The following is a 17,741-nucleotide window of genomic DNA, read 5'->3' on the forward strand; positions in this document are numbered from 1 at the left end:
CAATTGAATTTGAAAAAGATTTCTATAAGTTATTAAATAATTCGGTATATGGAAAGACAATGGAGAATGTACGAAAACGAATTGATATAAAATTAATTAACAATGAAAAAAAGTGTAAAAAATTAGTAGCGCAAAATCAGTTTGAAAATTGGGTAAAATTGGCTGATAATTTGGCATTGTTTCATATGGTAAAAAAATCGGTAACCCTTAATAAACCAATTTACGTAGGAGCAACAGTTTTAGAATTATCAAAATTAGCAATGTATGAATTCCATTATAATATAATGAAACCGCGATATGGAGATAAAATTAGAATTGCATATATGGATACTGACTCTTTCATTTACCAAATTAAAACTAACAATATTTATAACGATATAAAAGATATGAATGAGTATTTTGACACCTCAAATTATCCTGAAAATAATTCTTTATATAGCACAAGAAATAAACACGTTTTGGGTAAAATGAAAGACGAATTAGGTGGAGTTCCTATGATTGAATATGTTGGGTTACGAGCAAAAAATTATGCTATAAAAACTGGTGAAAATAAAGAATTGAAAAAATGTAAAGGGATCAAGAAAAATATAGTTAAAGAACAAATTACGTTTGACGATTATAAATCATGTATATTTAAAAACGAAACGATCTATAAAACACAATTTGAAATTAAAAGTAAATACCATAATTTAACAACAAATCAGGTAAGAAAATTAGCATTAGATCCGTATGATGACAAAAGAAAAATTTTAAATTGTAATATACACACTGTTCCTTGGGGGTATTATAATAATAAAGATGTAAAATGTACGATTTGTATATTGTAAATACGATATAATTTTTTTTTTTTTTTTTTTGGATATATTAGTATTAAAAACAAAATGTCACAATCAGTTCGAGAACAAATAGTTGCAGAGTTACATAAAAGTGCAAGACGAAACTATCCTCGAATACCCGTTATAACGAAAGGGATTCATGATTTATGGCAAGCTGATTTAGTTGAAATGAACAGTGGAAAATTGAAAGGTCTAGCAAAAATTAATCGAAATTTCAAATATTTATTAACTGTGATAGATACATTCTCTAAATATGCTTGGGCTATTCCTGTGAAAAATAAAACTGGGAAAGAAATTACACAAGCATTTATAACAGTGCTGAGAAAAGCAAACAAAAGCCCTAAATTTTTACAAACTGACAGGGGTCGAGAATTTTATAATTCAGAGTTTCAGAAGGCGATGAACCAAAATAACATTAAACATTATTCCACGTACAGTGATGTGAAAGCAAGTATTATTGAAAGATTTAATAGATCGTTACGTAATTTAATGTGGAGACAATTTACACTGCAGGGAAATTATAAATGGATTGGCATTCTGCCGGAATTACTACATAAATATAATAATACTATTCATTCCACTATTAAAATGAAACCTATCGACGCTATTAAAAAAGAAAATGAAAAACATCTATTGACAAACATCTATTGCAAAAAGTTTTCTGTGATAAAAAGAAAAAGTAAATTTAAGATAGGTGAATATGTAAGAATTAGTAAACTTAAGCGTCCTGGTTTTGATAGAGGTTTTACACGCAATTGGAGTACAGAAATTTTTCGAATTGCTAAAGTTTTCTTCACTAATCCTCCGACATATCACTTAGTAGACTCAAATAATAAACCTATTGAAGGAAGATTTTACGGACACGAATTACAATTAACGAAATTTCCAAACACATATTTAATTGAAAAAGTGTTGCGAAAGAAAAATAATAAGGCCTATGTGAAATGGTTAGGTCTGCCAAAAAGTGAAAATTCTTGGATCGATTTAAAACATACTATATTGTAAAAAAAGAGAAGTCAAGAATTTATAGGTGAAGCATGTCGTCACAATATCTGTAATAGAGATGGAATGGAAAATTCCTTTTACATGTATGGTAGCAGGTCCCACAGGATGTGGAAAATCATATTTTGTTAAAACATTTCTTGACCATTATAGCAAGTTATTTAAAAATATTGTATGGTGTTATGGTGAATGGCAACCGTTGTATAATACTATTTCAAACTGTACGTTTAAAGAAGGTTTACCTCAAAATAATGAATTTCAAGCACACGAGGGTCCACATCTTGTCATTATAGATGATTTAATGCGTGAGTGTGACCATCGGATTGTAGATATATTTACTAAGGGTAGTCATCATAGAAATATAAGTGTAATATTTATCACACAGAATATTTTCCATCAACAAAAAGGAATGCGGGATATTTCGTTAAATTGTCATTATATTGTTTGTTTTAAAAATCCTAGAGACCAAGCTCAAATTAATTATCTGGCACGACAATTGTATCCAGGTAATACAAAATTTATTCAAGAAGCATATCAAGATGCAACTCGAATTGCACATGGTTATTTACTTTTTGATTTAAAACAAAATACTCCTGATGAGCAGCGAGTTCGAACAAATATCTTTCCAACAGATTCTTTTAATTATGTTTATGTACCTGTAAAAAAATAATAATTGTAATATGGTTTATATTCTAACAACTATTTGTGCTTTAATAGCCGTAAAAATGATTAGTAAGGAAAATGCACATATGTTAAAACTTTTAGCAAAGTCAAAACCGAAAGCACGTAAGACAATTTTACAAAATGCAGATCCTGATTTAATTCGCTCTATTTGTGAATGTTCCTATAACGTATTACAGGGAAATGTTCCATTAAATAAAACAGAGATAAATAAGCTAAAAAAATATAAAAAGGAACTGAGATATTTGGTGAAAAAAGGTCCGTCATTAAAACAAAAGAAAAAACGAATAATTATACAAAAAGGTGGTTTTCTTACTGCTTTGCTTGCACCTATTATTGGAGGTATACTATCTAGTTTAATTAAATAATTATGCAAAACGCACAAAAACTTATTTTAATCGCACCAGAAAAATTACATCATTATCAAACGATATTTAATCTTGATGATGAAATGAAAGAAATTTTAAATAATAAAAGTTTAAATGTAGAAGAAAAATGGACAAAATATAGAGAAGTCTTACAAAAATATTTAAATATAATTCAAAAACCGGCAGCAGTTAGAACAACAACAGCAACTACCACTACGGAGGAAGAAGAACCAGAGGACGAGGATGAGGAGGATGATGATGAAATAATATCTACTCTCCCTGAAATTTGTAAACGTAAGGCGAGACCTTTATTACGTAAATTGAAACAAAATCCAAATATTCAATGGGACGATAATGGAAATGTGAATATTAATAATAAATTAATTCCAGGTGCAAATATAGTGGATTTGATATCCGATTTTGTTAGATGTCGTAAGAAAAATATTTCAGTTGCTGGTTGGAAACCTTTTGCTACATTATTAGCAAAAGCCAATATACCTTTAGAGTACATTGGTAATCCTCAACGAATAGATTATATTAGAAAACTAACAGAAGAAGACGAAGAAGAAGATGGTCCTCCACCCCGTAAACGCAAATGGTGTACTTATAAGCAATAATAATAATAATATTCTATTGTTATCTATTGATATTTTTAAGTATATAGAAAGAAAGAAAGAAAGATGAATGAGCCATACCTCAACTACTACATACATCAAGCAGGAGGTGATTATAACGTGTATAGAGGTGCACCATATCAAGAAGGTTATGGCATTGGTAGTTTTCTAGGAGGTTTATTTCGTACTGTATTTCCTTTATTAAAACAAGGTGCAAAAACTGTTGGTAAAGAATTGATACGTACAGGAATTAATGTAGCAGGAGATGTACTAGATAATAATAGACCTATTGAAGAGTCTTTACAAGATCGATGGCAAGAAGCCAAAACAAATTTAAAAAACAAAGCTCAAAATAAATTAAATCAGGTGTTGGAAGGATCTGGAAGAAGAAAAAGAAAGAACGTTCATTTTAGTGGTGGTGCTGGTGTGAAACGGATAAAAAGATCCAAAGATATCTTTGATTGATTAATTATGGAGCAAAGTGATAGTTTTTATCTCACACTTCCTAGCAATAGTTCTATGAAATATTTTCCTCAAAATACTCTTGCTTGTTATACTACTAAATTATATCAACCTATTGTACTGGAGAAAGGAGTGTGGGAAACAGCTGTTGTTGAAGTGCATTATACAAGTTCATTTCAGAATGTTTCCAAATATACAAATAATATTTATTATCGTCTCATGAATACAGAAAGCTGGAACATAACTAAAATCTTACCAGGACACTATTATAATGTTGATGATATTCTATCTCAAATTAATCATAAAAGTGATATATTAAATTTACAATTAAAAGTCAAAGCATCAGTGAAACGAATTGAGGTTAATAGAGTAATAAAAGATCAAGAGAAGCATATAGAAGTACGCCTATCTCCTGAACTAGCCCGAATACTAGGCTTTGATCATATTCAACAAGAAGATATTGCAGTTGTTCATCATGCTCGTTATCCACCTGATTTACAAAAAGCGCTACCTACACTTATGTATATTTACAGTGATATTGTAGAACCACAAATGGTGGGTGACACCGTAGCTCCATTGTTACGTATTATAAATACAAATATTACAGAGCATGGTGTTAATAATGTACATATTTTTGATAATCCTCATTATGTCACTGTGCAACGTAAACAATTTGATCAAATTATTATTGATTTAAGAGATAGTACAGGTAATCCACTTCCTTTCCAATATGGCAGTGTATGTGTAAAATTACATTTTCGTAGACGTAATACGGTATTGTAAATTTTACCATGTGTGAATATTAATAGAGAAAAAAGACAAAAATGCAGTGTGAGTGTATGAAATCAGAATTAGATTTATTTGCTGGTTTACCCACTCAAACCAGTATTATAGGTAATAAAATAGTTCCATATAAACCTGTGGCTTCATTAGCTGATAATGCACCAATAGAATTTGTAGTCCCCGGTCATGGGGATGACTATATTGACTTACCGCACACAATGTTATATGTTAAAGGTAAAATTACTAAATCAGATGGTTCTAATTTAACTTCTGCCGATAAGAAAATCGGCCCTGTAAATGATTTTCTCAATGCAATGTTCAGTGAATTGCAAGTATATTTAAATAATCAACTTATTTCCTACTCTTCACATACATATCCATATCGATCGTATATTGAAAAACTACTAAATTATAATGCTGAAGCTAAATCAACGCATCTTCAAACATCAATGTGGTTTAAAGATACTGCAGGGCATATGGACAGTGTGGCTGATGCTAATGTAGGATTTAAACAACGTTTTCTTCTCACTGCTTTAAGTCAGTCATTTGAATTATTGGGTTATATTCATGCTGATATTTTCAATCAGGAGAAATTTTTACTGAATGGTGTACAATTGCGTATTAAACTAATTCCAGCTAAACCTACATTTTGTCTAATGGGCGACGCAGATGCTGATGGAAAAGTTGTAATTACAGATGCAACATTGCTTGTGAAAAAGGTTGATGTATCACCAGCAGTTAAGATAGCACAAAATAAAGTATTACAAAATCCTAAATTTAGAGTAAAATATCCTATAACAAAAGTGCAAGTGAAGACTGAAACTCTGCCACAAGGAATTATGGATAGTACACTTCCAGATCTATTTTCAGGCCTAGTGCCTAAACGTATTATTATTGGTTTTGTTACTAATACTGCTTTTAATGGTAATTATCAAACAAATCCATTCAATTTTCAACATTTTAGTATGTCATTTTTTACATTGTATGTTGATGGAAATCCAGTCCCCTTCAAACCATTACAAACGGATTTTGATAATAATCTATATGTACAAGCATATTCTACGTTATTTACAGGTTCAGGTATTTATTATTCTAATCAAGGTAATGATATTTCACGTGCTGAATATCCTAATGGTTATACTCTACTGGTGTTTGATTTAACTCCTGATTCAAGCGCAAGTGCTGCATTTCATACTAGTCCACAACGGCAAGGAAGTGTACGTTTAGAGGTTCATTTTAAAGAAGCACTGCCATCTCCTGTAACAACAATTATTTATGGTGAATTCTCTTCAGAATTAGAAATTGATTTTCAGAGAAAAATATATATTAATTAAAGAAAGAAAATGTTAAATACAATTGAGCTTTATGAAGCATTACAACAAAATTTGCCTAAAGATCATTTTATTGGTGTGTATGCTGCTGATGAGTTACCTTTGTTTATTCATACATTTCCAGCCGCTATAATTATAAACACTGATTCTAGTGATAAGCCTGGTGAACATTGGGTTGCTGTTTATATATCTAATATGTGTGTGGGAGAGTATTTCGATAGCTATGGTATACCTCCCTATATACAACATCATATAAGGTTTTTAAAACGAAACTGTCTGTATTATACATGGAATAATAGACGTATTCAAGGTGATTTATCTCAATTTTGTGGACATTACTGTTTCCTATATTTAGCATGTCGTGCATCTGGTTATTCGATGCAGGATTTTTTAAACAAATTCTCACTCACTACTATTGATGCTAATGATATTATGCTTCATTCATTTATGAGAGTATGATGATGTTATTTTTTTAAACTCCGCCATTGCCGGTCCCAAGCCCTGGATGAGAAAGGAGGAGGGTTGGGGGTCTTGCTACCCCCGTAAAAGAAAATATGCTCATAAAAGAGAACGAATACACCCTTGTTGTGTTATGTACTCTTATGTGTTATCTAATCTTCACTATGTTTCGTAGTCACTGTCATGTTCTTTTATTAACTGTGCTATGTATTACCTGTTCTGTTGTGTGTTCATAATCTCAGTGTATTCTCTGTTATGTTAAAATAGGGGTTGGAAAAGGGAACGAGTTCACCCCCTAAAAGACCATGGATTCAAATAGGGTGGAACAAGTCTTATGTATCTGCTGTGTGTTCACCTCTGCTATGTTTCGTAGTCTCTGGCATGTTGAAATAGGGGTTGGAAAATATGCTCATAAAAGAGAACGAATACACCCCTTCTATGTTTCATATTCTTATCTGTTATCTGTTCTGTTATGTGTTATCTTCTCTTCTATGTGTTCGTAATTTCTGCTATATTAAAATAAGGGCTCATAAAAGGGAACGAGTTCACCCCTAAAATGGAGGTCGTAAAAGAGAACGAATACACCCCCTAAAAAGTGGTCATAAAAGGGAACGAATTCACCACTTAAAATGGAGGCTGTTGTGTGTTAGGAAATAAACCATGTTCTTTTATTAGCTGTGCTATGTTAAAATAGGAGTTGAAAAATATGCTCGTAAAAGGGAATGAGTTCACCCCCTAAAATGGAGGTCGTAAAAGAGAACGAGGTCACCCCCTTAAAAGTGGTCATAAAAGGGAACGAATTCACCCCTAAAATGGAGGTCGTAAAAGACCGTGGGCTCACGGTGCACGGTGGTCATTTTCTCAGTGGCTTGTGAGTTGTTAAACGCTGGCTCAGGTCTGTTCCAGATCGATCCATTTTCTACTACTCCCCATGGATGTCACTGTATTTTGCAAGGGAGTATTTCATGACATCCACCTGGATGTCACTGTATTTTGCAAGGGAGTATTTCATGACATCCACCTGGATGTCACTGGTATTTTACAAGGGAGTATTTCATGACATCCACTTGGATGTCACTGGTATTTTGCAAGGGAGTATTTCATGACATTCACCTGGATGTCACTAGAACGCAAGGGGTTAATATTCATAGATTTTTAAAAGAGGAATTTAACCTTTGCAAAAATGAATCTCAATTTTTTAAAAAAAGTATTAAATTAATTGCTGATTGAATTAGAGCTCAACATACCTTTCAGCACAGAGGTTATAACGTATTATCCGAACTACATGATCTCGCACCAGGAATAGTACCTGGGTCTTCTGCCTCGAAGGCGCATACACGAATCATATAGATACAGGGAAACTCTTGGTTAAATGAATATTAGTAGCATATCCAACAATATTGATATTACTAGGTATGTCATTAAATTTTATTAGCAATTGTAATTGACTACAATTTCTTATCATTTTAAGAAATCCATTATGGGTATAAACCTAGTGTTTAAGAATTAATTTATAAACTCAAGTTTATTAAGACAAATTCTCTGTTGCAAACTGAGATTGGAAGTCATGGCAATAGCTTGCTGCCAAAATGTATTTGGTAAAAACTCTTTGTACATTTTTCTTTTCTTTTCTTTCTTTCTTTTTCTTTTTTCTGTTTTATTTTTTGAAAGAAAATACTTGAACGGCTACTTTCATTATTTTGCACTCTTTCTGGGTTTAAACAGCATTTTTTGTCTTCTTCTTAATCTCGGTGGCAGAAAATGACCACTCTGCGTAAAGTTTGTTGTCATGGCATCGTCTTCAGGCATGGTGTTGGTACTCCCTGGTGAAAGATCATTTCTTGGGGACTGCACATACTCAAAGCTTTGTGCTTGAGTTGACGTTGGACGTAAATTTTCATCTCTTCCACTCACTGACGAAATGCTATTAGTTCTCAACTGTTTGATTGGCGGCATATAGTAATCGGAATCGTTAGGATCAGTTCCCGGTACTATGGATAGTTGACTGTGTAAGGACGGAGATAATTGAAAGATGGGATTTACACGAGAACTTCTTCTCTTTCCTGTCCTTACACGTTCTCCCGCGGATTCCATACTCGACTTCGTAGCTAGACAGTACTTGCTAAAGTGTTGTAGACATCTGGTTGATGTAGAAGCCCTCACTTCAGAATTTTTGTCTGCATCTCGAAATACCTCGTACTTGTAAACAGATTTATTCATGACAATCAAGAGCTTGATTTCAACCTCATCGACACACGTATTCAACAAATTAGATGTACGTAAAAGTAGTTTGTACACTGTTCGTGGGATGTAGCAAGGACCGACATATTCGGTTTTAGTAGTGGCATCCTTCACTACGCCTTGAATTAGCAACACATCTTCAATAAGTTCATTGATCTTAAATGTTTTTGATAGACTTAAATCGGGTAAAATGGCTCTTTGGAGATGACATTTTATCTTTTCGTAAGCCCACGATCCATAATAAGGCACGAAAGAAAGGATCATGATAGCTATTCGAATACAAAATACTCTCCACATTTGTGCCTGTAGTCCTTCTTCTCTGTCAGGTGAAATACACATCGCTTTCTTCAATGTGGAGATGTCTATGAAAAACACTTGAGTGGCCGTATCACAAATCGTAGTTGCATCATGTGGCCTTCCTGTCAGTACGCTTAATTCACCAATAATGTTTCCCGTTCCAATGTAGTCAAATTGAGTTTCATGAAAATTTAGGCTTGTGAAATAGTCCACCACAGGGAGATCTCCACATTTCATAATTTTGTTTGGGTTGGGAATATACTGGAGTTTTACAAGACCAGAAACAATTACATATACTCCAGAAGGTCTATCTCCTGCTGAAAATATAATATCTCCCGAATCATAAGACATGAGTTGGGCATTATTCTCAATGCACTCTAATATCGCAGCGTCCTCTACAAGCCATGGTATAGATTTCAATAAGATTCCTGGTGATAACAGTTGAACAGTTCGAGCGTCCCTCAAAAGTTTTATTTTGTCTTCTATAACATTTAGTATCATATTACATTCTGAAACTTCGAGAAGTCCTTCTTCTTTCAATTCGTTCGTAGCATCTTTCATTTTGTTTAATACAGTCCTGGTCGCTTGTCGAGTTTTCACAGTGATTGCGATCCTAGGTTTATCTCTTTGCAAAAGACCCAATTGTTTCATCACGTATAGTCTATCACTCCTTACTTTTGCTTCAAAGTCAGTATAAACTTGTTCGTTATCAATTATTTGGGGTATTATTTTATAAATCTCCTCTTCACCAACAACAAAAGCTTGTCCTATTTCGTACCTTACAAACAACTTTGAATCGATCCTTCCTTCTAAATAATATGTAAATCGAGGTATATATGGTTTTAAAAGTCTCAAGATTCTCAAAAATCTCAGAACTTTAAATACATAAACAAGTGTTTCAAAATGTTTCGATTTGATCACCTGACTAGTTTCCAAACTATCACATATAAAATCAACAACAGCACAAATAACAATCACAGACTGTAGTTTATTCCAGTGCGATGAAAAGTAACCTTTACAGCCAAATGCCAAAATTTTCAAAATTGCTTCCACTAAGTAGATAATACAGAACACACCATTGGATTCTGTGAAGATGAGCTTTAGTGCGAAATTGTTTAGTGATAATAATGCAAGATCAGTAGTTACTAGGATCATGTTTATTATTATTATAAGGTACATGGTGATGTCGAAGGCATTATGTGTAACAAAATTGTAGATTGTTTGACGACATTTGGTAGTAGGTGCTGGAGGAGCTTCCCATTTTGATGCGTATAATTCTTTAAGCTTCTTTTGTAAAATTAAGTTAAATCTTTTAACTTTATAATTTTTAGTAAGCTCTTGGACATCAATAAAATCTTCCTTATCTGTCGCTACTTCCACTGCCTCGTTTAATGTTCTTATCGCATCATCTGTTAACATTCCATGTTCAAACTGATGCCAATAGAAAAATTGTTGAGCTTTCAATAGTCTACGTTTTGCCTCGGCGTACATTTCTTTAAGTTCTTCTGGAGTAGGCTCATTTAACATTTCGATTTTGCATTCCGGACACATGACGTAACGTGGTCGAAAGTAACTAATTTTCTTGTAGTCCTGTTCATCCACATTTGTTTGATAAGGATTCTTAATAAACGTAAGTCTGTCAACTGTTATCCAGTCTGCATCAGCAAGAAATCTGTCCATTTTAAGCATCTTTATAGTTCTATCTTTTCTATTTTGTAAGTGTTTCATTGCATTTAGAAAATTATTCTTTTTAGCTTGTGATACATGAGTTAAGCCCAACGCTGAAAGTAAGCATCTCATTGTAGTACAATTGATCAATAATGTTAAGGCTACGAGACCAGCAATATGAAGAAGGATTTTTGAGCCAATATTAGGATCGTCTCCAATGGAAGATTTTGAAACAATAAGAGCTAAACATAGACATACTGCACCTCTGATTCCACCCCATATTGTAACAATAGCGCCTTTACATGAAAAACCATATCCCATTCTTGTTAGAATAGGTGATAGTATAATAAACATAATCGCCCTTGTTATATTGCAAATAAGATAAGTTACTAAAATTAATGCATAATCTGTTAAAGTGAATATATCACCCTTATTTCCCATGTTCATTGCTGTTTCAGCAACAATTATACCAACAACTACGAATATTAGAGTATTACATAAATATCCAAGTACAGCCCAAAAGTGATGAAGAAGTACTTCATTCTCCGGACTTATACACGTTTTGTTCATACCAATAACTAAACCCAGGACTAAAACTGCAGGAATTCCAGAAAAATATAACATCTCATCTGAAATGTAGTATGTAATATACGCTGCAGCTAAAGTAGTTGCTATTTCAGAGGTTGCATCATTGAATATACAACTTAAAAATATCACTGTTAACCGTCCCATTATATAACCGAAAAATGGTCCACCAATACATATTCTTATTATTGTTAGAATAATAGTCAGGACTGTTTGATCAGAAGTTATCAAGACACTAACCATTACTTCAAAAAACACAATGGCTGAAGCGTCATTCACAAGTGATTCGCCTTCTATTAATATACTCAGATACTTTGATGTATCTAATTCACGGAGGAGAGCCACAACAGATACTGGATCTGTAGAGCTTGAAATTGAACCAAACAGAAGCGCAATGTAGAAATTCCAATTGTATGGAAACACTGACATTAACATTACTCCTGTTAGAACACTGGTAATTGCTAATCCTGGAATAGCTATCAAAAATATTTGTGAGAAGCTTTTCAGAAAAGTATGGGCATCCATTACAAAAGCGGATTCGAAAATAAGAGTTGGAAGAAACACAGTTAAAATCAGTTGGGGTTTAGCATCAATAATACTAGTGTAATTCCTAATTATGTGAAAATTCACAGCAAGAATACCAGCAATCACGCCAACTAATAGTAGTAGTACTGTGTACGGAAGGTGGAAATTGTTATTTTTTAGAAAAGTTCTAGCAGCTGCACCAATAGCAAAACTGACAAATAGGAATAGTATGATATACGGTGGTTCATCATTTTCATTGAGGGCATTACTTCTTTCAATAACACTTTCTTTGATTCCAGATACAGAAACGTTATGGGTAACGAGACACAATGTCACTATAAGTAATCGTATTAAATACATATTAATGTGTAATTGTTCTCGTTATCATCACTAATACAAATTAATTATTGAATTTGCTACATATCAATTTCAACTTTAAAATATGGAAAAGACACATGATATGAAAGCATAAGCACTACGTAAGAATTACTATATATTCTGCATTCCAATAATTAATGATCTTTCTTTCTTTCTTAATCTGAATTCAGGTTTTATATCTTTAGGTGCGGACCTAAATTCTGGTCACCTACATCACAGAGTTTTGTTACACAGGCCTTAACAAAAGTGCCATGTGTACAGTATGGTAGAAAATGATTGTAACCTAAATACATATGGAAAACATATTTTTGGACACATTGTTGGATATTTTCTGAAATAATTAATGAAATCGCACATTTTAGTGTTTGAATCATGAAAACCTAAGTATAGTTCATGAAAATGTGTCATTTCTTATGATTGCACAATGAGTAAAAAGTCAGCATACTTTATCTTTGTGGGAGAAATTTTAAAAAATGGGGTAGGTAAATGTTTTGCACTAGCATTGATTTTCAATATTGCCTAAATACTGAAAATTTCAAATACAAAATGAGGTTGCTCAAGTGACTTGTATCGCAACTGTAGGATGTACATTGAATTCTCAAGGTATAGCAAAGAAAGATACCCATACATCATGCACCTTGTAAATGTATTTTAAAGATTTGGTCATAATACAAAGGCAAAAACGGGACGAAAGTCTTATAATAGAGAAGTTACACATATCGCTTTGTTTGTGATCAAAACTTGGAAACACAATTTCAAGTTGCATGACTGATTTTTTTTTTTTTTTTTAGTTACACTTAGAATTCATGGCACTTCCTACAGTTGAGGTACAAATCACGTGAGAAACCTCATTATGTATTCAAAATTTTGCGTATTTACACAATATAGAAAATCAGTGCTTGTGCAATCACGCTTGTCTTCCCCCTTTCTTTATTTCGTTCACAAAGATGAAGAAATTCTGTAATTTTTAATCATTGTGAAACAATTACATATTCATGCTAATTATGCTTCGATTTTCATGATTCAAACACCACATTGTGTAATTTCTTTAATTTTTTTTTCTGAAAATGTTCAACAACGTGTCCAAAAACATGATTTCCACATTTTATTTAGGCAATAATGACTTTCCATCATATTCTACACGTGGCCGAACTGTGAATAATTGTTTTGTAATATAGTAATTACTGTAAAAATTTATGAAAATGATAGATTGTGATGGATCTAGTTCGATGAGACGATATGTTATATATATACGATGATTTTTATGTATAATAATGATTGTTCTTGCTTTAAATGATACCGTAATACATTCTACAGTACTATTTTCTTGGAACACCCGCAAATAATTGCGTACAGATTTGCCATATTCGTACAAGTTAATGCCATAAAACTATTGTTAATGCAAGAAAAACACATGTTAGGTGGTCAGGACAAGCAAGAATTGCTTTCATTCCGGTTCAGAGCAGAGCGAAGTTGGTGGCCACGAGCGGATTGCATCCATATTAACCAGTAACGAAGCGACGACGGGTATGCACAAAAACATCCATGAACATTTGTTAGGTGGTCACTACAAACAAAATTATGTCTATTCTCACTGTGCAGACATACTTTGTTGTCGGAGAGCTACTACTTTATCCTTCGAACAATATTCAACAATTCCAAGGCTCCAATAGAGAGTTACTGTCGGGTTTGACACTGCGTATTCTGCAACACTGCTGTAAAGATTGCATTGATGCGTATTTTCTTTCATACAGTATTTTTGTATTTGTGTATTTTTGTACATACAGTAATAATGCATGAACTTTTGAGAGTAATAACTCTGGCCAAAATTATTATTATTATACTTCATTAATTATAATCTTAAAACTAGTAATTATATTTTAAGTACTCAAGTTTCAGATGTTAAATTATTCTAAATGTACATCAAGATTAACGAAATGTTAGGTTGACAAGAGGGTCTATGCAGGACCGAAGTCCTAACTTTTCTGTAAATTTAGTATAATTTTAGGGGCTATTTTACAATTTTTATGTAACTTATGCTCATGTTGAATTTGTACCCCTGAAAAATTTTGCCCCCCTCCCCGAAATAAATCACTGCGTACGTGGCTGCTAGGCAGTTAATGTTAAAATGATCAGAAAATCGTACTCACTAGTGCAATAGACTAATAATAAATATTTTAATTTGGGGCTGTTATATTAAATCTCAGTAAGTCGACGTTTCTCTGAAAATGCTTTTATTTTTTTTTAATTTAAAATGAACTCTGAGGTTCGTGATATCTATGGAAAAAACAGTATCGTCTAATACTCATTAGATCCAGGTGAAAAATTGGGTCAAACATGAGGTCAAAGTTAGCATTTTCTGCTAAACTCTGTTATTAGTTTATTCTTTTCTTAACAACCGTTTTGGACCTTTCTGGGCCTCCGACGTATTACTGAAGTACAGTATTTAAGTCAGTCCTTTTTAATGAAGCTGCTTCAAGTGCTTCTTTAGATCAACATTCTGACAATGAGTATTCTGACGAAAATGCTTAGATTTGAATACATTGTACGTTTTTGCTAATAAAAGTCATCATGTTAGAAATGAAGTACGTTTATAAACCCAATTTACTTGATCTTTAAAAACACAACGTTAGCAAGCGAAACAAGATGGGGGGGGGGGAAGTATATTTATATTTCTTTTCGAAGAATTTTAAAGATTTTTTTGAAGGGAATAAATCGATCGCAGTTTTCTAAACTCCGAAATTTTGCTTGAATAAGAGTTCAAGGTTATAAGCTTATTTTGTTTAAAGCATTAAATAAATAACCAAAACTTTACTTTTTTTCATGTATATAGTAAGCTACTATTGATTGCCATTAAGTTAGCAACTAAAATAGAGAGCATTTATACACGAAGTTTCAATTATTGTTAATAAGTCTCTTTTCATCTCAGTATTAGACGAGCACTTTCAGTGATTTGAGAAAATCTAGGATGTCTACTCAACAACGCCTTACATGTCAAAGACACAAAGCCACTACTTCGAAAAATAATGCTGAATGATTTTGAAGGAAAAGTTCTTTTTAGAGAAAGAAAGAAAAAAAGGTATACTTCAGGATGCTGTTGACGCCATTTCATAATGGAATTACCGAGGTTCTTCTTCCTTAGACTTGCTTCCTTCTTCTATCTTTCTTAGCGTCTTTCCGTCCCTGTATTCGTTCTCCTTTCAACTAGTTCCAATTAACAGAAGCGCCAAGGAATAGGTCGTGGTACGGCGTACGGAAGGAAGGAAGGAAGAGAGAGAGAGAGAGTTCGAGATATTGAGTTGATTCATCCGAAGGGGAGAGATAGGATTCGAAGGAAGATAGGCAGTCGACCCTTTAGCTCTGAAAGTGAGTGAATGAGTTAGGAGAGAAGTTAGGGTGGATTGCTGGAATCTTCTATCCCTCCTTCCCCCCACACACTTCAGTCCTTGATTCTTCTTTCTCGTGCACAAGCTGACGTGAATGATAACGGTAGTTGCCATGGAAACAGCTTCCTCATCATCTTGGACTGTATCGTTCCTTAATTCTAGCCTCTCTAAGCCTTGAAGTCAAGCTTACTTAAAAAAAAAAAAAAAAAAAGAGTATAAAATACGTCATCATCTAAATTTTATCTTCATACATACTTATTGATTCATCTGAATATCTATGAAGAGAGAAATTTTGATGTTATTTTGAATAATAATAACACTAGTCAACAAATAAATACTTTTTCTCTGGCATACGGAAGAAAATACCTGATTCTAATAGAACTATTCACATAGAATTCGTACATATTGTAATTTTTTGGAAGTTACATGTGATTTTATTTGCACTAATCAATATGGTAAAATGAATAGTACACATGACATATTTTTATATAAATACGTTTATTTCTCTAGAAAGAATAATGTGACTCTTATGAAACTTAAAGGGCTTACTAAGTATAAATCAAGCTAACTTACAATACAATTTGTGTGTTTATGCACCTAAGGGTACCCGAGCTACAGGTACAAAAATTGTAACAAAAAAGGGGAAATTTGAGGGGAAATTTCCCGAGAATCCCTTTGTCACGAAGAAACTGAGGTGATGGAGAAAAATTGATTGCAGAGTCGAATTCTAAGTGTAAAGTTCTATTAGAATCAGGTATTTTTATTTCTGTGCCAAAATGTTGTTGACTAGTGTAATCTTTGACTCGATGACAAGGATGTAAATTGCAAGTTTCGGTCAAGGAAACATGCATTTTGTTTCAACAGAGAGAGGTACAAATTTGCTTAGCACAATATTTTTATATTTTTAGCCATGTACCAAACAAGAGCAAACAAATTCTAGTCCTTGAGATTGATATTTCGATAGAATTCTTTATTGTAAGCAAAAAGACATTAAATCCTGCTATGAGAAGCACTTTCTTAACTAGAGGGGAAAGTCTGGCTCCCTAACCAATTCTGAAAAAGAATCTTTTTATAAATTAGAAACAAACACAAAAGAAGTGTGTGTTGCTGTGCTGAGCTTTCGTTACCATACAGCGGCAACATCTTCAGAGCTACGAAAGCTCAGCACAGCAACACACACTCTGGCAGCAATCCCGAGAACATTGGATTAATAGTAGACGCCAGCAAAGCTTCAAGATCATATTAAACACAAAAGAAGTTTAATTTAACTTGAAGGGAAAATAAAATACATAATACCTCTTCCTATTCGAAGTCCAAAATTTTTACGGACTCTATGAAGATACCGAAATTAAAAGTATATTGTAAAACTTTATGTAATTTCGTTTCATATAAGGAAGAGATAGAGCAATTTAATAAAAAGAGCGTCCGGAATCGACTCCCACTACCAGTTTTTATTATAAAATCCACTATAAGAGTATTTGTACAAAATACTATACAATCTGTTCTCTATTTCAAAAGGGTAAGTAAAAGGTAGTCTTTGACCGTGAGGTCGCAGACAGGATCTCCAACAGAGCCCCGAAGCGGGCAAAGTGAAGTGGAATTAGGTGCCCAAAGCTCCGAAGCAAGCAGTGGGTAGGTTAGATGGCCAACAGAGCCCCGAAGCAGGCAAAGTGGCTGAGGTTTGGATTCCCAGTCAGGGCCCCGAAGCAGGCAAAGCCAGGAGAAAGGATAGGCGTGAACCCGTAGCAGACTAGAGGCCCTGGGATAGGTTACTCCTAAAGTCCCGAAGCAGACAGTAGGAGGGTCACCAGAAAACTGGTACTGAGCTGGATTCTTCTGTCCAATTTATAGCGTCCCTTGGGTGGCGGTGGCGCTTCTGCTTCGATTTCGTCTTCTGCTCCGTGGGAGGGACTAAACGTCGTCTGCAGGTGATAGCAGGTCCCCCTGGTGGAAGTTCCTCTTGATGAAGCACGTGGTGGTGTTTATAAACACTTGATGCGTGTATTTGTTTGTAAACAACTTCACATGGGTTATTACAATATACACTTTGTTAAAATTTTCTAATTTCTTTTGCTCTTGTTATTAGTGAAAAATAGTTTAAGAACTTAGAAACATTATACGAGAA

At 33.5% G+C, this 17,741-nt stretch overlaps 1 protein-coding gene and 1 long non-coding RNA gene across 3 annotated transcripts in view; one reads left to right on the top strand and one right to left on the bottom strand.

Annotated features, from left to right (window-relative positions):
- Positions 1-17,741, top strand: part of LOC145694208 (uncharacterized) — a 263,832-nt gene that overhangs the window by 228,412 nt on the left and 17,679 nt on the right. The window lies entirely within an intron of this gene.
- On the bottom strand, positions 8,022-12,332 carry LOC145660450 (sperm-specific sodium:proton exchanger-like). The gene has a single exon (XM_081725487.1). The coding sequence runs from the start codon at positions 12,210-12,212 to the stop codon at positions 8,232-8,234; it is 3,981 nt and encodes a 1,326-aa protein (XP_081581613.1). The 5' UTR covers positions 12,213-12,332; the 3' UTR covers positions 8,022-8,231.

The sequence above is a fragment of the Thermobia domestica genome, chromosome 9 (genome assembly GCF_964235325.1).
Source record: "Thermobia domestica chromosome 9, izTheDome1.hap1.1, whole genome shotgun sequence".
In the NCBI taxonomy this organism is placed as follows: Eukaryota; Metazoa; Arthropoda; class Insecta; order Zygentoma; family Lepismatidae; genus Thermobia; species Thermobia domestica.